The sequence below is a fragment of the Schistocerca piceifrons genome, chromosome 4 (assembly GCF_021461385.2).
Source record: "Schistocerca piceifrons isolate TAMUIC-IGC-003096 chromosome 4, iqSchPice1.1, whole genome shotgun sequence".
Lineage (NCBI taxonomy): Eukaryota > Metazoa > Arthropoda > Insecta > Orthoptera > Acrididae > Schistocerca > Schistocerca piceifrons.
Window position 1 is genome coordinate 349,862,588 of NC_060141.1, and position 25,721 is coordinate 349,888,308.

General features: G+C 40.3%; 1 protein-coding gene across 1 annotated transcript in view; it reads left to right on the forward strand.

Moving 5' to 3' along the window:
* The first annotated feature begins 514 nt into the window (after nucleotides 1–514).
* Nucleotides 515–25,721, forward strand: part of LOC124795828 (G-protein coupled receptor 52-like) — a 357,443-nt gene continuing 332,236 nt past the window's right edge. Inside the window, exon 1 of the mRNA XM_047259910.1 lies at nucleotides 515–650. Within this exon, the coding sequence (XP_047115866.1) occupies nucleotides 515–650 (136 nt within the window). The remainder of the gene's footprint in view (nucleotides 651–25,721) is intronic.

Consider the following 25,721-nt stretch of genomic DNA (forward strand, 5'->3'; position numbering starts at 1 on the left):
AAGTCGGAGACGTGACGGTACGCATTTCTCCTCCCTACACGAGACATCACAACAACGTTTCACCAGGCAACGCCGGTCAACTGCTGTTTGTGTATGAGAAACCGGTTGCAAACTTTCCTCATGTCAACACGCTGTAGGTATCGCCACCGGCGCCAACCTTGTGCGAATGCTCTGAAAAGCTAATCATTTGCGTATCACAGCATCTTCTTCCTGTCGGTTAAATTTCGCGTCTGTAGCATGTCATCTTCGTGGTGTATCTATTTTAATGGCCAGTAGTGTACGTATTTTGTGGAGCGTAGCTGAGTATGCCTACTTGTAGTTTCGGGCGCATAGCTTCGCCCAGGTGACTAAGCTGTAGGTGGCGGACCGTAGGTAAAATGTGGCCGATGGTGGTCTGTTGCAGGCGGATGGCGGCGGCCAGGTGACGGGGCGATGGGCGGCCGGGCGAGCCGGCGCCGGCGGTGTCGGCGCGCGCGGCAGCGGCTCGGGCAGGGGCGCGGGCACGGCCGCCGCCATGGTGACGCTGACTGAGCTGCTGCAGGGGCCCTCCACGCTGGACGCGCTCGCGCACGCCGCGCTCATCTTCACCGCCGGCGTCGCCATCATCGTCACCAACGTTCTCATCATCGCCACCTTCCTCAACCTGCGCGGTGAGTCCGCCACTCTCACAGACTTAAGGTGTTGTTGTTGTGGTCTTCAGTCCTGAGACTGATTTGATGCAGCACTCCATGCTACTCTATCCTGTGCAAACTTCTTCATCTCCCAGTATCTACTGCAACCTACATCCTTCTGATTCATCTCTTGGTCTCCCTCTACGATTTTTACCCTCCACGCTGCCCTCCAATACTAAATTTGTGATCCCTTGATGCCTCAGAACGTGTCCTACCAACCGATCCCTTCTTCTAGTCAAGTTGTGCCACAAACTCCTCTTCTCTCCAGTCATATTCAATACCTCCTCGTTAGTTATGTAATCTACCCATCTAATCTGCAGCATTCTTCGAAAGCTTCCAGTCTCTTCTTCTCCAAACTGTTTATCGTCCATATCTCACTTCCATACATGGCTACACTCCATACGAGTACTTTCAGAAATGTCTTCCTGACACTTGAATCTATACTCGATGTCAACAAATTTCTCTTTTTCAGAAACGCTTTCCTTGCCATTGTTAGTCTACATTTTATATCGTCTCTACTTCGACCATCGTCAGTTATTTTGCTCCTCAAATAGCAAAACTCCTTTACTACTTTAAGTGTCTCATTTCCCAATCTAATTCCCTCAGCATCACCCGACTTAATTTGACTATATTCCATTATCCTCGTTTTGCTTTTGTTAATGTTCGTCTTATATCCTCCCTTCAAGACACTGTCCATTCCGTTTAACTGCTCTTCCAAGTTCTTTGCTGTCTCTGACAGAATTACAATGTCATCGGCGAACCTTAAAGTTTTTATTTCTTCTCCATGGATTTTAATACCTACTCCGAATTTTTCTTTTGTTTCCTTTACTGTTTGCTCAATATACACATTCAATAACATCGGGGAGAGGCTACAACTCTGTCTCACTCCCTTCCCAACCACTGCTTCCCTCTCATGTCCCTCGACTCTTATAACTGCCAACTGCCATCTGGTTTCTGTACAAATTGTAAATAGCCTTTCGCTCCCTGTATTTTACCCCTGCCACCTTCAGAATTTGAAAGAGAGTATTCCAGTCAACATTGTCAAAAGCTTTCTCTAAGTCTACAAACGCTAGAAACGTAGGTTTGCCTTTTCTGGGTCTAGCTTATAAGATAAGTCGTAGGGTCAGTACTGCCTCACGTGTTCCCATATTTCTACGGAATCCAAACTGATCTTCTCCGAGATCGGCTTCTACCAGTTTTTCCATTCGTCTGTAAAGAATTCGCGTTAGTGTTTTGCAGCCGTGACTTATTAAACTGATAGTTGGGTAATTTTCACATTTGTCAACACCTGCTTTCTTTGCGATTGGAATTATTATATTCTTCTTGAAGTCTGAGGGTATTTCGCCTGTCTCATACATTTTGCTCACCAGAGGGTACAGTTTTGTTAGGACTGACTCTCCCAAGGCCGTCAGTAGTTCTAATTGAATGTTGTCTACTCCTGGGGCCTTGTTTCGACTCGTAAAGGCCTAAAAATAAATAAATAAAAAAAACATAATCTGAATGTGGTGTGCGTACTTGTAAGACCTTCAGTACACACACCATCAGATTATTTGACTTGTCGCTCTAACGAAGTAGGTGAGTGTCAGCAATATATCTCGTGGTCTTATCGTGGCGTGTTTATCTTCTGCCGTTAGGTCAGACGATAGAAATGCCACTTGCACGCTTAGATGTCAGATTGACGGTAACCAACTTTAAACAGAACTTGATTAATTTTCATACACATTTATTAAAAATAATAACAAGCATAAAAATTACTTAACTTGGTTCTGGATGCTATTTACAATTGACAATCTGAAGTTCCTTTGGTACTGGTACGTTAATCTTATTCTCATATATATCTCTGATACTTGACAAAAGGGTGTATACATTTATCTTCATGGCTATGTACAGAAATATGGTAATATTATTAGGCGCAGACTGAAACTTGACTGTAGACTAGTACAGACTAATGCAGACTGGTAATCGGAGGTCTGTACACTCGTTTTAATACCGCGCTTGTTCGTGTATCACTGCGCCAGTGTGATCCGTGAGGAGAAAAGGTTCTACGTAAGCAGCAATCTCATTGGCTGCGTTACATATTAATACGCGGATCGGCGGAAGCAGAAAATGGTCCGTCTCTGTGGCTTCAATTGATCTTAAGTAATCCAAAGCTCTCTCAAATTCTGATTCTAAAACTGGATCCCCTATCTCTTCTAAATAGACTCCTGTCTATTCTTCTATCACATCATACAAATCTTCCCCCTCACAGAGGCCTTCAATGTACTCTTTCCACCTATCCGCTCTCTCCTCTGCTTTTAACACTGGGATTCCGGTTGTACTATTAATGTTACCGCCATTGCTTTGAATGTTACCGAAGGCTGTTTTGACTTTACTATAAGCTGAGTCAGTCCTTTCGACTATCATTTCTTTTTCGACTTCTTCCCATTTTTCAATCTGCCATTTCGTCTTAGCTTCTCTGAACCTCCTATTTATTTTATTCCTCAGCGACTCGTATTTACGTATTCCTGAATTTCCCTGAACATTTTCATACTGCCTTCTTTCATTGATCAGCTGAAGTATTTCTTCTGTTACCCGTGGTTTCTTTACAGTTACCTTCTTTGTACTTATGTTTTTCTTTCCAGCGTCTGTGATTGCCATATTTTAGAGATGTTCATTCCTCTTCAACTGTATTGCCTAGTGGACTATTCTTTATTGCTGTATCTACATCCTTAGAGAACTTCAAGCATATCACATTATTCCTTAGTATCTCCGTATCCCACTTCTTTAAGTATTGATTCTTACTGACTAATTTCTTAAACTTCAGCCTACTCTTCATCACTAATACATTGTGATCTGAGTCTTATATCTGCTCCTGGGTACGCCTTACAATCCAGAATCTGATTTCGGAATCTCTTTCTGACCATGATGTAATCTAACTGAAATCGTCCCGTATCACCTTGCCTTTCCCAAGTATATCTTCTCCTCTTGTGATTCTTGAACAAACTATTAGTAGCTGAAATTTATCGCAGGACTCAATTAGTCTTTCTCGTCTCGCATTCTTCGTCCCAAGCCCATATTCTCCTGCAACCTTTTCTTCTACTCCTTCCTCTAACAACCGCATTCCAGTCCCCCATGACTATTAGATTTTCATCTCCCTTTGCATAACGTATTACCCTTTCAATAAACTCATATACTTACACTATCTCTTCATCTTCAGCTTGTGACGTCGGCATGTTCAAAGTAACACACTCTCTGCCCTACCTTCCTATTCATAACGAATCCTACTCCATTTTACCACTTTCTGCTGCTGTTGATATTACCCTATAATCATCGGGCCAGAAATCCTTGTCTTCCTTCCATTTCACTACACTGACGCCTACTATATGTAGATTGAGCTTTTGCATTTCCCTTTTCAGATTTTCTTTCTTCCATACCACATTCAAGCTTCTGACATTCCACGCCCCGACTCGTAGAACGTTATCCTTTCGTTGATTATTCAAGCTTTTTCTCGTGGACAGCTTCTCCTTGGCGGTCCTCTCCCGGAGATCCGAATGGATGACTAATCCGGATTCTTATGCCAATGCAGAGATCAGCATAGCACTTTTTCAATTACATGCTCATGTCCTGTCGATACACGTCATGTGTCTTTAATTCAGTGGTTTCCATTGCCTTCTGCATCCTCATGCCGTTGATCATTGCTGATTCTTCCGCCTTTAGGGACAGATTCCCACCTCAGAGACAATAGAGTGCCCTGCACCTCTGCCCGCTCCTCCGCCCTCTTTTGACAAGGCCGCTGACAGAATGAAGATGACTTCTTACGCCGGAAGTCTTCGGCTGCCAATGCTGATTATTAATCAGAATTTGAGAGGTGGCGGGTTTCGAACCAGGGACTGAGGACGTTTTGGTTATGAATCAAAGACGCTACCCCTTTTTTTGTTGCTGATCTCATTTTGTTCTATATTGCTCGTTGAATTCGTTCGGGGCGGACGTCCGAGGACACCCGTTCATGTTCTACGTTGATCCGTTCACTCAGTTTTGTTATTGCAGAGGGTAGGTTACCGTCTGACAGAACACGCTGAGCTGCTGTGCCGGCAACCCCTAGACCACGGGTTACATGGATAGTCACATACTGTATTAAAAACGGTGTCTCAACTTTTGTAATATCCAAGGGACTATCGCGGTGACTTCAGATTAATTATTATTTTTGAATATGTGTCATTTTTGTGCGTCTCACGGCGTATATATTTCATTTACCATTTGTGCAGTACTGCAGCAGTGCTTTTTATGTTTGGTCCAAGTATCATACAGCTCTGTTACTCGGCAGTGACACATTATGCAAAAGTCACTTTCATCTTTAATTTTTGCATACCACCGTACAACACTCATCGTCGCTACGTGTCCCTTCACCCTGCTTAGTTTGAGAAGCTGAATGGCGATGCAAACAAACAACTCGCTGCTATTGAACAACCGCAAGTTATCGATTGAAAACTCTCTCATAATTAAACTGATCAAGACCTAATCTATCATACGATGTTCAGTGTAACAGCTGATTGATGATCAATATGCATTCCTAGCAATAATGATAACCATCTCACAAATAGTCATAGGCTAATAGTATTAGATGGCAGCTCGTAAACCGTCGCCGATATCGTCCAATTAGTGCTTTAGATCGTCAAACGTCCGAGCTAGTTGGAGAACCCCGCTCGAAATACTCCAAACATTCTCAGTTGGGGAGTGATCCAGCGACCTTGCAGGCCAAGGTAGGGTTTTGCAATCACAGAAACAAGCAGCAGGAACTCTTGTCGTGAGCGGGTGGGCGTTACCTTGCTGAAATGTAAGCCCAAGATGGCTTGCTGTGAAGGGCACAGAGAGGGGGGTGCAGAATATCGTCGACGTACTGCTGTGCTATAAGGGTGTCGCTGGTAACAATAGAAGGTGTCCTGCTATGAAATGAAATGGCACCTCAGGCCATGACTCCTAGCTATTGGGCCGTATGGTGGGCGACAGTCAGGTTGGTATCCCACCGTTGTCTTGCTACGGATGCAGATTCGAATCCTGCCTCGGGGATGGATGTGTGTGATGTCCTTAGGTTAGTTAGGTTTAAGTAGTTCTAAGTTCTAGGGGACTGATGACCACAGCAGTTAAGTCCCATAGTGCTCAGAGCCATTTGAACCATTTGCTATGGATGCAGGTTCGAATCCTGCCTCGCGCATGGATGTGTGTTGTCCTTAGGTTGGTTAGGTTTAAGTAGTTCCAAGTCTAGGGAACTGATGACCTCAGATGTTAAGTCCCATAGTGCTTAGAGCCATTTGAACCATCACCTTTCTCTGGGGCGCCTCCAGAGACGTCTTCGCTTCTCATCTGGGCTCAGTTCGAAGCTGAACTTATCACTGAAGTCAGTTCTAGTCCAGTCAAAGAGATTCCAGACGGAATGTGCCCGACAGCACTGCAAACGGACTTGTTGATGTACAGAGATCAGTGATAGTCGGCGCTAGGGACGGCGTGAGCTCAGGCCCCTGTGCGCCGCCTGTTAATGGTCCTTGTGGTCTTTCCAAGTACCAGCTGCACGTCGGATCAGTGACTCCGGGGCTCTGAGTGGATTGCTCGTTCCTCTCGTTCTGTCGTCTCTCTAGGTCGACCACTTCCTTCCTGACGCTGTGTTTGGCCGTGGTTCACCCATTCCTGCCAACTTTGTCTAATGGTGACTTCGGTTCTACTCAAACGTCGAGCTATTCGCCAATTACACCAACTGGCTTCTTTCACCTATCTATACGTCCTCTCGCATATGTTGGCGTTTGCGTATATTGTTCACGTGCCTGTCTGTGAGTCATAGTTACTTCAGAGTACACGGAATGGAATTCATAAAGACTTTATGCCCTGGTATCGACATGTCTTCTGTTTACTATCCTTGCTAGTTACGCTGTGAAACTGCGCTGCAGCGTCACACGTTGATCCGTCGTCCACCAGAGTTTACAATTTTACATTTTACATCGATATCTGTACTAATACCCTCACTGTGCGTCATTTGTTTTTTTTAACACATTTCATGCACCTTGAAGTAGGCAACCGAACTTACTTCTCTGCCCCACATGTAGATGACGGAAGTTGGGTTGCCTGTCTGGATGACGTAAGTTGGGTAGTCTGTCATAAAGTGCTTGAAATTTTTTGTGGTTCAGTTTTTTTTGACCAAGGTGTGCATCTACGACTTTCGATTGAGTTCTCCTTGTCATTGTCAAGTGGTATCTGATGCAGTGTGAATGCAGCCCTTGTTTTTATACGGTCGTGGCACAGGCTGCAACAACGCAGATTCTCAGTCAACGACGTTTAAGTCTTTGTTCCCGTCCCACTTCCGTCGCGCCTACTGTAGCGATGGCCGGATTACGCTCTGTGTTCAACTGCTAACCACCGCCTTTGTCGATCATATCAGATATTTCTGTGTCCATACCTTCTTAATTGCGCTATCTCAGGATATCCCAGGATTCATTATGACTGAGCTGTTTTTGATTACAATCCTATGTCCATTTTGCCAATCCATGTTCGGCTACGGCCGAATGTTCCGGATGGCGTACTCGCAGATGTGTGTCATGTTCAATCTGGTAAAGTTTTATCGTTAACACAGTCTGACAGACGTACCACTGTTGACACTCAAACGGTATTTTGTAAACACCAGGACTTCTGAGGCCTGCTCTTTTGTAGATCTCATGAGGTGTCATATTTTAAGTGGGGACTCGTATACCTCAGGAGCCGACTAATTTTACCTGTCGCTCGGCAGCTGAATAACATAAAAGAAGGTTTCCACTCTCCTCCTGGGTGGTGTGGATATCAACTGAAATTTGGCCATCACCGCCTCACCCGGAATTGCACTCTTCTAGGGATCTTTCTTCATCGAGTGGAAGCCATCTTAGACGTCGAAAACGTGCCGTAAGAACTAAGCCATCTAAGAAACGTTTTCCACGAGAATAATTACAGTAATAGACGAACAGCGTAAGCAATTTCATGAGGTGTCCTCCTGAAGCGGATAGAAGCAATTGAATATTTCATCATCCGAGAGATCATTTTTTTTTTTTTTTTACCTTTACGTTCTTGGATCTCTTATTAGTTATATTTTTAATTCTGTCTGTACTGTGACCGTAATTTTCGATGAATAGAAAACAATGGGGTGAATAGGAACGAAATTTCCGAAAAAGCTGTCGTTTCGGAAGAAAATAAGAACATCATTCAAAGGTTTGTTTGTATAGATTGGTACTGAACCAATCTAACATGGATAATATGAATTGCAAAGTTGATAAATCTGACAGTTGACGTTTCCTTCACTCTGTCACAAACGTCGAATGTGATGCTGAATTTGCTTATTTCAAACTGTATTTGTAAGTATCTATCTAAATTGTGTGGTTTTAATTTCAGTAAACGGTAATCAAATTTACGGCCCCTTTGCATTAACAAAATGTTCAGTTTCGGAGCACACTTCAATCTGACTTGTATTTCAGCTAGCTGAAAATGTAGGGTTGTGTTGCCGGAATTTGTGTGGTGAGTGGAAACAGAAATCTTCAGGGTTTCTTCGGAAGACAACAAAGAATCTGACTTACATGAAAAACCACCTGGCACTGATCTCAACCTAGATTATGCTGTGATCAAATTAAGTGTAAAAAGTAAGCAAAATTTGATATAGAGAAGGCAAAGATTATGACGATTTTTAAAGAAGAAAACGAGACCACTTAATTCAACAGATGAGGAGTCATATTTTAGTGAGAAACATATTCAAATACGGCACTTTCAAACAATATGTCAGTGACAAACAAAGCAAGTTCATCAGTTTAATGTTAAAATAAAGTAATTAGTAATACAATAATTTTTATTTGGAAGCAGATTAAGAAACCAAAAAATATGCATTATTTTTAGTTTTTGTATTGAATAAAACCTTCTTTGAACAAGATAAATTTGTTTCTTATTTCCATAGATCCAAATCAAATCTTAATATGTCCCCGTTAGCCTCAAAGACCAATAGAAAAAAATAATAATGTTTACACTGCTGTTACTATTCCCGCTCACTGCACGATGAGTAGAACCACCAGATTTTTATTTCTTTTTTACGTTATAAAAGCGTGAGCTAAATCCCAAACCTAATTTTAGGTTTAAAGTTTTACATATGTCCTATAACCCCATACAATTTTGATGCTCATATTTCCTTTTAAAATTATCTTTTTTTTTTTTCTTTTGAAGTTAAAAAATGTTTCTATTCACCCCATTTTACGGTATTTATCTTTTCTGTCACTTCTGGTTGTAGTGAAGAGGTAAGGAATCCCACCTGTTAAACATAGAGGTCAGTGCTTTGCTTTTTGTTTTTATTTCTTTCCGCTTATCATTCTAGCTCCCCCCTTCCTCCACGCCTTCAGTTCACCCTCCCCTCTGACTTCCACATCCTACACACACACACACACACACACACACACACACACACACACACACTTTTGACTGATATTGTTACCAGAAATGTCTAGGATGCTTGATTTCACACTCACGCTCATGTCTAGTTAGATGATGCTCCACTAAACGGCCTTGTCAATGCAGTATTCACACCACCAAGGCGCCCACACGACACCGCCAGGGTTCCACGAGTAAATTACGCCGGCCCCGTCGGCTTCCTTGCGCGGGCGACCTCGTTTCGGCCCGCAGAGAGGGTCCCCGGGCTCCAGAATGTTATCCCAGCGCCGGCGCCCTAGCCAGACGCGGGCGGTCGCTTTGCATAGCCGTAGTTCCCCCTGTCCCCCTCCGTTCGCCGCTGCTCTCGTAGCGGCCATTTATCGAACCGCAACTCCACCAGCCGCGACCGGGAATTTCCCCAGCGACGTTTCCCGCCAGTGGACAGATCGCTCACTTTTCCCCAGCAGAAAATAGCCTCCAGCGCACTCCGCGTCTTACGATGTCGGGCGACGAGCGTGGCCCAGTAACGGCGGCCCTGATGAACGTCGCGCGGCTCGGCCCCGACACTCCCAAGAAGATTGCATCATTCCCTTTTCTCTTGACGCTGGCATCGTCCTACTTTTAGAGGTAGCTCCGGACATTATGCAGAATCGTGTAGGGAAGCAAGCACCATAGCTGCCTAGCAACAGTAACAAGTTAGCGGGAGAGACACTCCAAGGTCACACCTAGTGCGCTTCTGCGCGGTTTAGAGACACGGAACGTGTGTTTCACGTCAAAAATGAGACGGCCATAAATGACCACATCCACGCTCTGGGACACACTACAGTGATGACGCGGAATATGACGGCCCGACATGTTGCACCAATGGAAAACCACTGCCAATAAGTACATTTCTCGTGAAATACAGAGGGGATCATCAACTTCTGATACAACTCTCAGCTATTTCGCAGTTCTTTGAAGAAAGAAAACACTCCTCAAAGGGAAAAGGAACAGAGAGAGTGGTAGACAAAGAGTTACGCAACGGTGTCGCACAAAATTTTAATATTGTCATAATTATGCGGTACTGTTAGTAGCATGATGCAGAAATAAGGAATACTGAGTTTCAATCATCATTAATTAAATTGTTTACCTAAAAGTCAGCGTTTTACGAAATTTTACATCAGACTACATTCAAAGAGATAATGCTAAAATTTTGAGGATATATTCATTTCCACATAAAAGTATATGTAGAAGATATGCTAATAGCCTATTATAAACGCGAAAGTAACTGTGTCTTTTACGTTTCCACGACTAAACCACCGAACCGTTTTCGGTGAAGCTTAGTACGGAAGTAGCTTGAGCCTTGAGGAAGGACATGGGCTACTTCAGTATGTATTACACGATATTTGTTGATTTGAAGAATATTACGCAAATTAGGAAGAAAATGTATATAGTTTGAAAAAGCTATTTACTCTTTGACTTTTGAATGTTGTCATTTTTGTTAAAATCTTTTTGCTGATTGAGATATTCTACGTAATATAATTTAATGTAATGAAGGCAATGCGTGTAGAATCCTTACTGTATTTAATCCATACTTCCAAACCAGTATTAATAAATACGAGAGTAACTATGTCCGTTTTCACAACTGAACCGCTCGACCGATTTCTATGACATATGGTATGGAGGTAGCTTTAACCATGAGGAAGAACATAGGATACTTTACAAAGTAAGAAACTAAAGAAAGCTTTGCAAAATCTTATCACAAGGATGCAGTCGTTTAAGAAGCAGAATCGTATTGCGACATTTTTGTCGTAAATTTAACTTTCTTATTCTCACGTGAAAAAATCTCAAAGAAATGAAAATGGTTTTTATTGACTACAGTTCTACTAGTTAAAATATTTTTGTTGTATTTCTGTACTTTTGTTGCCACAAAACTCAGTGCTTTTGTATTAGTGGCATGTAGAACAAAAACCTTGTTATTGCCACTTGGAACCATTTCGTTTCGTTGCATGGCACTTTAAACGTTCTTAACAGTTTTTTTCTGTGCCGAGGTAACAGTTTTTGGACATAATTACATGACTTACAAAAAGATATACTTTTTTTACTGTCCTGACAAATGTGAGATTTGGAACTCAAGACGTTTTCTATTTTGACTTTTCATTTGTATAGCAAGTACATACTACTTTTCACAGTACTACAGCAGCCCTTCTTCAAATTACTCTGTTCTACTTTACAGGCTAATTTTCCTCTAGTGCCACACCCAGTGAGGAAATGCAGTGATTAAAACATCGGACTCGTATTCGGAGATAAAAATTCCCCTCCTGACAACAAGCTTTGTGTCTTCAGTGCATTCCCTAAACCGCTTAAGGCGAATGCTGATATGAAACTTCCTGCACGATTAGAACTGAATGCCGAACCGGGACTTTTTCTTTCGCGGACTAGCAATCTGCCGCCTGAACTACGCGGGCACGACAAACGATTCGCCCTCATAGCTTCATTTCCACCAGAACTTCATCTCCTATCTTCAGAAGTGAGACTGTGAAGGCGTGCTTGGTTAGGTGAATCGATAGAACACTTGCACGAGAAAGGTAAAAGTCCCTGGTTCGAGTCGCGGTCCGGCACTAGATTTTAATCTGTAAGAAAGTTTCAAAGAGACGGTGTTTATAATTGGGCACGGCTGAATTTCTTCACCGCCATTTACATTATATGCTTAAGCTCTTACTGTGATTAGTACGTATCTGCGGAAAAAAAGATGTGACATTTGGGAATCCACCTTGATGCAAACAATGATTGTTGACAACACATTACTCTTTTCGGTCATCGTTCATCCCCTAATCTCATCGCATGCCTGCCTCGTTATACACGCCGTTCTCCACCGCTTCGATGTTGTACGTGCTTGTTTTCATTCACTTCCTTTTCTTTATTTGGGATCTTCTCTCGCACTGAAAATGTACAGTGTCTTCTCACACAGGCCATTTGCAAGGCATCAATTCTTCTCCTATTTAGGTTTCTCATTTCTCAAATGCTTTAAATTTTTCGTTCTTATATCCTTTTCTTGTCCTTTTCTTAATTTGATCTGACCAAATGATAAAATTCAGCTTATTGATTGGTTGTTTGACTTGTGCCGTCATGTGCTTTATTTCTTGTGTACTTTGACATCATAGCTTCCAGATATTAATATTTTTGACATGTCTCAATAGTTTTCCCATCTATGACAATGCCATGATTTTAATTGCTGTAAACAGATATTTTGTTTTAAAAAATTTATTGTTAGTCCGGCCTAATTGTATGTTTCTAAGAGTTTCTTCATCATGTTCTCTATATCACGGCCATCTGCAGCCAGTATTATTTGATCATAGGCAAATAGTAAAATGCTTAGATAATCCGTGGTCTACACCCACTCCTCCACATTTTTGATCCATTCTTTAAGAATTAGAATTAAAAAAAATAAAAGTGCTTATGATGGCAACACAGATTCAGGGGAACCATTCTTGCGGAAACACAGCTTGCTTTATTCAAATCTCAAATTTTGAAAACAGTAGATGCATGATAAAACTGACATTTCGTTCAATGTAGTGTGCACCATTCACTGTGCAGTAGCTTGCGGAGTATACCTGTAATACAGACGTCATTGCTGAAACAAGTTTGGGGATAACAAACAAAAATGTTTACATGAAGGCAGACTCACAAATCCAACGTTATCTTACATTTATCATACCCGAGCTCCAGTTCCGTTTCAAATGACCATTACGTCGACAGGACGTTAATCCTTGATCTTGCAACTTCCTTTCTAAACCCGTATTTTCACACTGTACTATAGGTACCAATCTTCTTCTCCTCTTATTCACAACGAGCCATCACGAAAGTTCGTCCGGGCCACGTTTCACGTATTCCGGGCATTTGTGACACACGCACGAAATTGCGTCTCTGTCGCCGAAATAATTGTTTGCAGAGGCCTCGGATGCCGTCTATACGCAGCTGTATTAGAATTTAAACCACGAAACAAAGTTAAAAGATCACAACTCGGACACTGCATTTAGATGAATTTAAATGTGTAACCATGCTACTGGAAATATACAATACTAGCCATCTCCATTTGGTTTGCAACTGGCTCTTTACAACGTCTTAGTAGTCTCGGTCTTAGCAGCCTCGGTCCTCACCTGCCTCGTGATAAAACTTCAAAAATGTGGATAAGGCACTAAAATATCAAAAACCTCAGATCTCTTGGCTTTCTCAGCGTGATTGCTTGATGTAGTGTTCTGCCGAGTCGTTTCCATTTCGACATCCAGCCCAGCCGTCTTCTAGAGATGCTGCAAGTTTTTCTGTTACGTGTACTCTGTGACAGGACTCCAGTCAGACTGTGAGATGTCGGTCTTGCACCACTACTTATATCTGAGTTCGGTTTCCGGTGCCCACTACGCCCTACGATGCTCTTTTGTTTTATAGAGCCCGCAATTGTATTACGTGAAACGCGAATTCCATCATCGTTTCTCTGCTTTGGTAGATGTGATGGCTAGCTAGATATTAATAAATTGGGTGCCGAACACCAAACCTTTTTAAAGTGAAACCTTAAAGTCTCTCTATTAAGTTTTCGATTATATTTATTTAGACATACTACTTAATTGACCCAAATATTTGGCGTTCCCATCACGATACCGGTCTCATCGTATTTCATTTCATGACTGTTTTTGAGGCATTGCATGGCGATAGCGGATTCTGGTGCTTGTTTTAGTCGGAATTTCGCTGTGTTCCTAATATTTCCCTTTGACATGCCACATCCACGTGGAATGCGATAAGCACCCGGCGTTCGGAGACCTGCACCGCCTTCAACGTCACAAAGAAGGATTTTCGTCTTAGGTGGAGAGAGAGAGATACTTTGGATGCCATGTTTTCGGCACTCAGTTTATTAAGATATCGCGAGCCATCACTTCCAGCAGAGCCGTGCAGCGTTGGTAGAATTTACGTTCCACAGAATATCACTGCGGACTCTAAAAAAAACGTACGAGCATCAAAGGGCATACCGGGCGTTGAAAATCGAACTCATTTATAAATAGCGGCACAAGACCAGCGATAGTTCACAGTCTGGCTGGAGTCGCGGCGGTGCGTACACGTAGCGGCAAAATTCGCAGCATATGAAAGACACGGCAGGTTCGATTTTCGAAGTATTGTGCTTCAAATGGAAAAAAGAACTCAGTAGAACACCCGATGCCTCACTTAATCAAACACTTCAGTTTTCATAGGCATAATACAGTTTATTACAATATTAATGAACCCTGTGAGATCTGATCCGTCGTCGACTACACCACATACAGCTAAACATATTAACTTAATATCACACCTTGCTGCCATCGAATAAAAACCACCGTTTGGACTAAATTTCCGTAAAATTGTCGCAGCTCCTGCTCAACTATTGCTACAGTGAACTGCCACAATTAAACCACGCGGACTCTCGGGCAAAAGACAACAATCGTCTATTGCAACTCGAAATCTGCCGATAACACTCTTCGTCCTTTCCATTTCAATTGTTTTCGTTCACGAGTTGCCTAATCTTTTCATTCAGAAACGCTACGTGATTGGATATTGTTCTGAGTTGCGCTTAAGTCGTGTTTTGACTGCTCGAGCGATACTGATGTCGGTCGATGCCTTTGAAGATATTTCACGTGGATCCTAACTCGCAAAATTTGACAGATTACGCTGCATATTTTGTAGCATAAAAGTTTCCGCCCGAAATTAAATACTCACTTACTTGAAATGTTTCTACACTTGACAGTTTCCTTCCTTGCACCTTCAACTTCTATAGTCCTGTCATATTCCTGTACATTGATAATCATCACTTTGGGACCGTCTAATCACAACTGTATAAAACACCATTTTTGTGCCATAAGTGCTTTGTCTTTGCTATTTTTAAGACATGTGCAGTGGCCTGAAATATGTAGATATTTTTGTTCTAAGACCTCTTCTTTCGTATGATGTAGTAATAATTTGAAATTCCACCTACGTGTTTTCTTTTTCCTGTGTTACAACTGTTCTTCTGCTTACTACCACTTGAAATTTCGTTTCACAGCACTAGAGACTGAACACTCGTTTTGATGTTAAGTTTTGGATGATGTTGCCAATTGTCGAATTTTGTTGCCAACTATTGTGTGTGTGTGTGTGTGTGTGTGTGTGTGTATGTGTGTGTGTGTGTGTGTGTGTGTGTGTCTGTGTCTGTGTCTGTGTGTGTGTGTGTGTGTGTGTGTGTCTGCGTGTGTGTGTCTGCGTGTGTCTGTGTGTGTGTTTATGCGTGTGTGTCTGTGTGGGTGTGTGTGGGTGTGTGTGTGGGTGTGTGTGTGTGTGTGTGTGTGTGTGTGTGTGTGTTTTCTTTTAATATGATTTTGTATTTTGTGTACATATGGAATTTTTTATCTACTCATTTTTGTAATTAAATTTAGAGTGTATTGATGTGTGTCTAGTAGTTTATCACTTGTCTGTTCTCAGCAATGACTTTCGGGATATGATAGTTTTCCTACATTGTTACAAAGCATATATTGTAGTTGTTTATTCCGATTACTCGTATTTTCATACATTTTTCCATGCTTGTAGCATTGTGATTGTGATTTTTGAAGTGTTCTGTAAAGGTGAAATGATTTTTTATACTTCTGACACTTTATGTGTTCTTTGTATCGAGTTTTCAAATTCCTTTATCTTATGCCTGTGTGTACTGCATCACAACTTTGACATTCAAGTGCGAATATTCATAATCGTTCAAATTTGTCTCTGTTGTTTGTTGGGTGGCTCAAGCTTGTTTGGAGGGTTTGCACAGTTTTACATACAGTACGGGGGGCCTTTTTCTACAGTATATTTGCCAGTCTGCGTGTTAGTTTATTTGTGTAAGTCATAGTGACAATATGCTTCTTTTCTGTGTGGTGTTGTCACTGTGTATGTGTGTGTATCTGTCGATTTGGAGCTTGTGAGTTTTCCTGCCATCTGGACATTTTGCATGCACTGTGTCTGTTTCGTATTTTGTTCTGATTTTTTGACTGAGGCTGTGTCGTACTCACTATACCTAACTATTTCTTTTTCATGATTTCTCTTGTTGAGTGCAATCTTGTTTATGCTATATAACATGTGTCTTAGTGCTGCTAGCTTCTGGTTGTTGGGATGATTTGATGTGGAATGTATTATTTGTCTGTGGCCATTGGATTTCTGAAAATGTTAAAGAAACTTTTGCAATTTTTTTATTATTGTTATGCCAAGGAAATTTATTTGCTCTTCTGTTTCTTTATCAAGCGTGAACTTTATGTTCTGATGTAATTTATTGATTTCGGAGTGGAGTTCGTCTATATTTTCATTTGGCTCATCTACCAGACTAATAATGTCATCCAAATATGTGTACTAAAATGTGATTTTGAATCTTTCATCATTGTCTACCTATTCGGATATCTAGTTTCCTAAATTACTGCTAAAATCTTGATTTTGGGATACTACAGGAAGTCCATTTCTCTGCATATAATATTCATCCTCAGACTGGAAGAAATTTTGTTCAGTATTCTGTTTGAGCACACATTTCATTTCTGTTATTGATTCTGTAGTGAGGTTGCTGTGGAATGTGAGACTTTTTCTGGTAGATGAACCAAACAAAAATATAGATGAACTCTATTCTGTAATCAACAAAGCATATCAGAACACAAAGTTCACAATTGATGAAGAAACAGAAGACCAAATAAATTTTCTTGGCATAACAATAATAAAAGAAAATGGCAAACATTCCTTTAACACTTTTAGATATCTGATGGTCACAGACACAATAATACAGTCTACATCATATCATCCACACAACAAGATGCTAGTAGCTGAGACACATGTTATATAGAATATACAAGAAGGATCATTAAAAACAAATGTGTACAATAATGCAAGTAGTAAGGCATGGTGATAATTCCACAACCCTGCGCCTACTGGTCTCTGATTGATGATGTGGGCAGACACAGAATGTTACAGGTTTGGCAGGCACAGATGTGAAGGGGTTATGATGTGCTTGGTGCGGTCCTCACTTGTGGTGATTATACATCTTCAACAGGTATGCTGACGACGAATACGTCTGCTTTGGAGTTCCTACACAGTCCAGCATTGGGCCACTGTCAGATTCGAATGTCCCTCAGGTCAGGATATTGCACGATATGACAATCTGGCCAAATAGAGACTCACAATGAGACCCTTTTCACACTCTTTGGGAACTGATAACACTCTCTCACATCTCTGTGTCTTTAGCAGTAATCACTCAGCATCTGATGCTGTTCATGCCACTTATACACCCTACCATGCCTGGTAACAACAATCAGGCGGATGTATGCAAAAGTCTCCAAGCCTGTAAAAATTTTTTATTGGCTTCTTATTTACTATGTGGTATTGAAATTTCAGTTCCTGAATTTTATATTCTAGTTCCACTCCTACGTGTGATAAAAACAATAACTAGCAAAATCTTCCACAGGGCTACAACAGTATTGCCGCAAAGGGGGTTCTGAGCAACACTGCATTGTTGCCAGATGTATCCCAGATGGCGGCGATGACGTCATCCACGATGGTGGCGTGTAGACTTAGCAACAATGCAGAGTGGCTCAGAAACCCCCTTGCCCCAATACTCAAAATCCTTTCTTGTTCAGTATTGCCTCATACTATTTACTTCTGCTGCGTTTCCTTCCAGTTTTATGCAATCACAACGGAGGGAATGACTAAATACATCTCTTCAATACTTCGAAGAAGAAATTTGATCGTGGTATATCACTTGATGAGTGTGGCTCAGACGCTCAAGCTACTAGTGATCTTAGGTTTATTAATTTGAAGAGAAAATCCAATATGTGTGTGTTCACTGTGGTGCAATAACTCTGAAGTTATATGACAAAGAACACACCCCATTTGCGACAATTGTCATTCAGACATGGCTCTTAGAACTTCAGCCTCTAGTAACTGGAGGCATGAAGGAAATTTGCGGCTATAATATGGTATAAGATGTTAAGACATAGGCAGAAAATGCACATGTCACAACTAACGCTATGTTCACTAATAGAAATCAAGAACTTCTAAATGCTCTCCAGAAGGAAGTGGAAGGAAACTAAAAATTCTGTGCACAGCAAGCAGTGTAGATAAGAAAGTGATATGAATGCAGAAGCAGGTAATGCACTGGACACTAGTTCACACAGATAAGTTAAGGCCTAATACGAGCATGTTGAACACTTTGATTCAGGTTTCCCATAACTTATATTTTAGAAACATGATGTACCTTTTCCTCGCAAGCCACTACGTTAGAGTACCTAAATTTGGCTAGCAACCAGTAAATACTGTAGTGGAGCATTCTGTGGAAACGATTTTCATTTAATACAATAGTAACGCATTTATGTACGAGAAAATCTCTATAATTTGGTGTATTTTTTTTTTCACAGATATTTGGAGAGGTGTAAAAGCTCAGGACAAGAGGCTATCAAAATTCTGTTCCACAGATATTTGTAATTATGGTATATTAAACATTCTACAAAGCTGCATTAATTTCGTTCTGATAGATTTTTCGTAAAAGGAATATTTCCACTTACTTCGTAAAAAAATTCAATTGTATAACGTCAGTAAACATCAAAACTTATGTGTGTATGCATTTAACACTCCTTAACAACTTTGTCAAATTCAGTTTTCTTGCGAATTTTTGACTTTTTAAGGTTTTTTTTCAAAGTACTGCAATCTCTCATACGTCCCCCCTTAAACAAGGACAATACTAATGCTCTCTGGTAACCATTCTGTCACAGAAAATTGCAACTTTATCCATTTATATACCAGCTGATGGTGTTTATGTGTACGATTCTACATTCACATCCGACCATGTCTTTTGGGTGGTTCACATTTTTTGTCAGGCAGAGTATATCTGAGCATATTATGCAACGTTGTAGAGCATCCATAATTATTTTACAATTTTTATTCAGTTCTCTTGAAGATTTTTCGCAGTATACGTAGCGCTTCATCAATAACCAGAATTCAGTCTCCTCAGTTCACGACAAAGAACATAAATTAATTTGAAGTCTATGATATTCATCTAAGTTGTGGCGAACAAACAGGATCGATCATATAAATAACAAATTTACCTGTTAGCATCTCAAATGTATTGATCTCAATCTGCCTTGTGAACAAGAGTAGGCAGGACTGATTTTATCCCCCTTTTTAGCAACTGCTTGCTTTCCCGTGTAAAGTATTTCCTCTTGCCCGTGCTAATCGAACCCTTTGTGTTTCCGCCTCAGCTGCAGGCCTCGTCCCTCAGCTGCTGGTAAGGCATTACAGCTTTCCGGATCAGATGCGTGTCCCTGACGACTGCTGCCGTCCAATTACCGGCGGAGCAGTTTTTTTCCGGCATCGCGGTACATCAGCTGCCCCGTTTACGAGGGATTCTGACTTGGGCTGTCCGCCACAGCCCTCCGGGTTAAACACGGCGCTCCGATTGGCCGCCTGGACATCGATTGTAATCCGCTTTCACTCGACCACGAGCCGATAGCCATTTGTTCGTCACTGGCCCCCCTAAACTCCACTGGCCCCGTTCGGCATCGCGTCGGCTTCACTCACAACGTTTGGACACGCTGCACAGCGAATTGCCTTTTCCTAAATACCATTACTTAATCGTATTTACATAACATACCTTTATCAACAGTTCTGTAACAAGGCCTCCATCAACAGTTCTGCAACGATGATAAAAGGCCGTTCGTTTACTCACTTAATGCGATGCTCATTTGTGCTTTCGATAGTAAACTACGCTCTAGCTACTATTATCCTGCAATATTACAATTAGCCTTTCCACGGTCAGCTTCATAAGGGGTAAGATTATTCCATGCCGATATGAACTCTCCATTTTATTTCTGCGTCAATGTACGTATCTGCACCTACTGTGCTACAATGGAATCAGTGTTTCTTTTAATTACATTTGTGATGTGAGTTAATAATTTAGAGAAAAGTCTAAAATTTTCACTTTGGTTGTCTTAATCAGTGCATAATTATACTTATACCAAGGAATTAACAGCGCCAACCATCTCTGTGTGAGATGCGGTACTATTTTCAGCTGCTTTAACTTCGAGTCTTGTGTGTTTCGCACTAATAAATATTAATGACGATGTATGTGAATCCATACATCACCTTTGATTATTACAACAGAATTGTCCTTTGAAATTTTACTGACAAATCAGGTACTCAATTATATCACTACAAGCAGTTTCAACAAGTTTAAAAAATAGGTAATTTTTATGCATTCATTCTTGGCTTTGAATGACGATTTTTCCAGTAAGAAGTGAACCAGTTCATTCAGTATTCTCTCATACCTTGCACTACTAAGACAATTTGTGTTCATATAAAATTTCTGTATTTGCTCAAAGGTCTAAAGACAAATAACACTCGAGTCTCCTATGTAGAATGACCTCTTAAGGGAATAGTATGGCAAAAAATGAAACTTTTTCTGTAACTAATCAGCTGGTCTCAAACTTTAAACATACAGTTTCTGCATATTACTAAACGTAACTACAGAGTTACAACTCGATCTCTCCAACAGTTCTTGAGAAATTATTATATTTTATTTTCAAAGGTTTTTCGAAAATCTTATTTTATGTGGTAAAATTCCTTTAATGTGATTGAAAAACTGAAGAATGTATTTGATAATATAGACAGTTTTGGGAAAGGTCTTTTGGATATCTCTTATGGTGACTTTAAATTAATTTTCGAAGTTACGATTCTTTTTTAAAAATAATCAGCACCTTCACAAATCAGTATTTCCTTTTCTAATTTTTTTTTTCAAAAAACTCAGCACTGACAGTAAGATTTTCTTCTAAAAATTTCATCCAATTTAGGGAATCTTTACCATGAAAAAGTCGTACTTGAATGTTCAGTTACACAGGTTAGATATAAAAGCAATCAAAGTCACACAATAGAATCACTCCCTGGTCCTTGCTCTAAAATTCACCTGCACCTTAACTTGTTCTTTCTACTCTCTTCTGAGCTTTCTCAGCTTGTATGGCGGTCAATATGCAAGCATGTCGTCTTCTTTTTTTCAAATTCTAGGCACCGTTTGGCCTTTTGCTTTCTTCTTCGCTCGTCTCTAACTTTGCTTCTTCACGTCTTTGTTGTTCTTGTTGCTTCTGTCAGATAGCACCCTTGATCGAGCTGTGAAACATCTTTTCCCACAGCAACTTCTACTTTCCTTTTGGATACAAATACATCCTTTGGGCACTTTGATCAGATTATACTATGTAGACATTCATTTGCATTTTGAGTCTCTCTAACAGTGCATATGGAGAGAATTGTATCAGATGCCGCTGATAAAAAAAACGTAATTCTAATAACAACAGATGGTCTCAGAGCAATACAGATAGTCTTACGTGATTCTCACCTTTTACACACTTCTTGTATTGCAGTTTCTCATCAGTACTCATGTAGCGGTAAGGTGTTCCATATATTGCACTCTTCATAGCCGTAATATCTGGAGCATTGTCAACAATGGCTCTTCTATTATAATGAGACAGTTACACGGTTTCTTCTACTTTCAAACTTCCATTTGCTTTCCCACCGAGAGGCAAGTTTCGCCACAACTTTCCTTCACCACATTTCTCAATCCTGTCCCAAGTTGTTTCGCAATTTGATTCATACACTCTTCCTTCACAGTTTCTGGGCTCCCACAGACAGTCAGTTGATTTTTTTTCTGCATTTGTCTTTCGATTTTTACAAAATTCTTTCGTATTATAACAGTGCATATACGAAAAATCTTTTTTACAAAAATTCAGTATTTTCTTGCCACACAATCCCTTTAATATAATTCTTCTCGGACCAGAAACCAATTTTGAAGGAGTGGCGGTTAATGGTTAGAATACTGAGTAACTGCCACTTCTCTTACTTTCTGTAATTTCCGTTTGAGAGCGCCAATTCAAAACGAGAATATCTTTACAATCTGTCGACAATCTGTCATTGCCATCAAAGGGCTCTGTGCAATTCGCTAACCTGTTGACAAACACAAGTCCAAAGAGACACACTTATTGTAGAACGGGCACTATGTGGGAAGAGCAGAGTGTCATTTTCCAATAAAACAGCTCTAAATATTATTTTACTGATATATTTTTGTATTACTGGTAATTTACAGCTTGAAACGAATATAGAAAGTATGTCCAAAAATTAAATTTAAAGGAAATATACTTCAACTATCGTTGATGTTTTGTAATTTGCACTAGTTGTGTAATGCTGGAGGACACAATTTCTTTCATTAATGTACCTAAACAAGAAATGAGTCATTATGTTTTCACTGTCCTCAACCCATCAAGCGATAAAAACTGAAAATATTTGTGAAGATAGTTTAATTTGTATCTAAATCTAGGGATGAAATGTGTATATGTTTCCTTCAGTTTTATTAAAAAGAAAGAGAAAACCAAACGTATCTCTAAGCTGCCTTCTAGCACTGAACGACTCACTTGCATGCATGAGCTATGTCACCAAAGCAATTACTGCAGAGCTACTTGTACAATGAGCATGCAGAAAAGCAAAGTAGAGAATGTAATCAAACATTAGTAACTAACACCTGGAAAATAATTAAACTGGAACTATGGTACTTGGTGACGCTGGTAGTCCGCCTCTACATATTTTTCCCAACGTTGGATAAGTTGGAGATCTTGGTTGTAGAAGTCAGCATTTTGGCTGTTCAGGAAACCTTCTACCTCAAAAATCAGCTCGTTGTCATTCCGGAAATGACTTCCTTGCAATGGCTTCTTCATCTGAGGAAGCATGAAGAAACCTTTGGTTGAGATGTCAGAAGAATAAGGAAGAGACGCAAAATTTGGTAGCCCACAGAAACAGGATTTTTGACTGTGTTCTAAGCAAAATGAGCTGAAATTCTGTTATGCATCACAGACAGCCTCCCCGACGCTTCTTTTTGCCAGCTTCCTATAACGTCTAAAAGTTATTTTAGATAACTTTTCTGCAATGTAGTGTAACGAAATTTTGAATTATGAACTATAATACGAAACCAAATTATGAAATTACACGTCCTGAATTGTATAGTACGTTTAATTACTGTAAGCTACACCCTCAAACTTTCCTTGCTAGAAACTGAACCATGTTCGGTAGCCCTAATCAGTGTTCCGGGCAAGGGAATCTCTGAGTAATCTGCTATGGAACTAGACGTCTCATTCTGCAGCGAACTTATCTCTTAAGCTGGAAGAAAAAGCGTTCACATTGATTCTTGCAGCAAGCAAAATTGGGGTCGAACACATACTTAAGTTCTTAAAACGCTTGGTCAAAAGCTGAAGTTTCACAAGTAGGTAAGCACGTGCTACTGAGGCACGATTAACCGAAAGTTATTCATCAATTGTAACTACTATAAGCACCTAGAAAATAAAAAGAAGGTAAAATATAAAGATGTAATCGAATTGCTGTATTATTAGTTCGTACTGTGAGATGTGTATATTACTACTGGTGAATCTTGTACATAGTTAGTTGACAGTTATAGTATAGCTAATTAACTACACCCCTTACTGAATATGTATTTTATTGTATAAGGTATGTTAAGGTTTATGAATTGGTAAACACCAATTTGTCCTTTTAATTATGCAACGATTTTAATTTGTGCGTGACCTAATTTGACAGCAAAAGGAAGTGGTACTGAAGGAGTCTGTGACATGTAATATGTATACTTCAGCAATGACTTCCGCAAAACGTACGTTAAAAGTGTGTTGTGATCCTCTTCTATACTTGAACGGAGTAGTTAAGTAGTAAACTATTATTCTTGCTTTTTGGCACCAACTGCTAATATATAAACTCTCTACAATCTTCAATATTTTTCGATGTAAAGGAGAAAAATAAACTTCAGGTGCATCCGTGTCGGAAACCTTCATCCAGCATGGCAACAGAGCATTGCATTCATAAGAGACAAGGCCTTCCTACGAAGTAGCTAGCTCTGTCTTCTTCACTGTCAATCGTGGCCATCAGTCACGATCACTGAATAACAAGCAACATTGCGAGACGTTCCGCATACAGTCCGTCGACGTACGAAGTCAGCTTTGCTGCTGAAAGTATGGCCTAGTTGCAGGTGCCTATAACTTCTGCGTTCTGTAGCGTCGTTGGATCAAGTTTCCAGACACGAGTTCCAATCCTCGATTTGTTCCTCGAGACACTCTCTACAACCCCTAGAAGTTTACCGCAATGTTTCTAGAGTACCATGTATATCCTGTGGTCTGTTAAGCCATATTTGGCCCGTCGTGCACCATCTTGTCTCTTGTCTCTTGAAACAAGTTCTCTAGCATGGAACATGTGACATTTGTACATAAAATGACTTTGCTTAGTGTCTTAACAATTTTACTTGACTTAAAAATTAAAAGTTTTGTTGAGTTTTCAATAGCTTCTATTTTAAAAATGTAGTTTACTTGTAACTGCTTTTCCCTAATACAGTGCCTCTACTTAATTTTATTTCCTTTATTGATTATTGGCGTGCAGAACAGTAATAACATAACAGATAAGCTATTAAACATTTTCTCGGTTGAAATATATTTAATTGTCACTAGAGTACTTGTTCCGAGGTACATAATCGTGTTGTACTTACGTAACTTTTATGTATAAATTGCTAAAGCCACAGTATTTCTAGCCGGAGTGGCCGTGCGGTTCTAGGCGCTACAGTCTGGAACCGATCGACCGCTGCGGTCGCAGGTTCGAATCCTGCCTCGGGCATGGATGTGTGTGATGTCCTTAGGTTAGTTAGGCTTAATTTGTTCTAAGTTCTAGGCGACTGATGACCTCAGAAGTTAAGTCGCATAGTGCTCAGAGCCATTTGAGCCACAGTATTTCTCATTAGGTTCGATTTAGTATTAACACATATATTAGCCTATCTCAATTTTCCGTCGGTGCTTGGAAGAAAATGATAATACTATCAAAGATTAAAATACTTACTAATGTTCTGCGGAATTATATGTAGTTGGTCATGAGCCGGCTTTCTCCTCCTCAGGCCATCTTCAGGTTACAACTGAATGTCGCAGTAGCAGATAAACGTGATGTGCGACTTATACAGATATTATTTGCACAGAAGATACAAAAATGACAAAATCTTTACACAGGAAAACATTAAAATAATTACACTAACTAAATAAGACATAAACTAATTTTTCTGTGGAGATGTATTCAACAAATGATGAGAAATAGGATGAATTTACAGTCTGAATCTATTATTTGTAAAGGAAACTTGATTTAACAAAGGGGAAAATAGAAAAGGAGTCTGATCATTTAATACCTGCTTGGCATTCTGTGTCACGTGTTTGTTGATTTCCGGTATTTCCAGTAGGGTCATCTTTCTGCTTTTATTGATAAAACATGAAACGTCATTGTTTACGTTAGATGAATGGTTTTCTGCTAAGAGATGGTGAGCAAAAGACGAATCTTTCTTCCTTAATCGGCAGCTTCTCTCATTTTGACGTAGCCTAAATGCCACATCTCTTTTTAAGTCACCAATATAAACTTTTTCACACTGCTTTCCGGTGATTTCGTATACACCATTTTTGCAAAGGGTTGCAATTTATCTCTAGTTGTGAATAAAAACATTGATATGTTATTGGTATTGTAAAATATAGGTCTGTAGTTTTGCAAGATTGTCTGAAATGTTGCCAATATATGGAATTTTGCATCCAGCCTTGTAACTATTGAGTG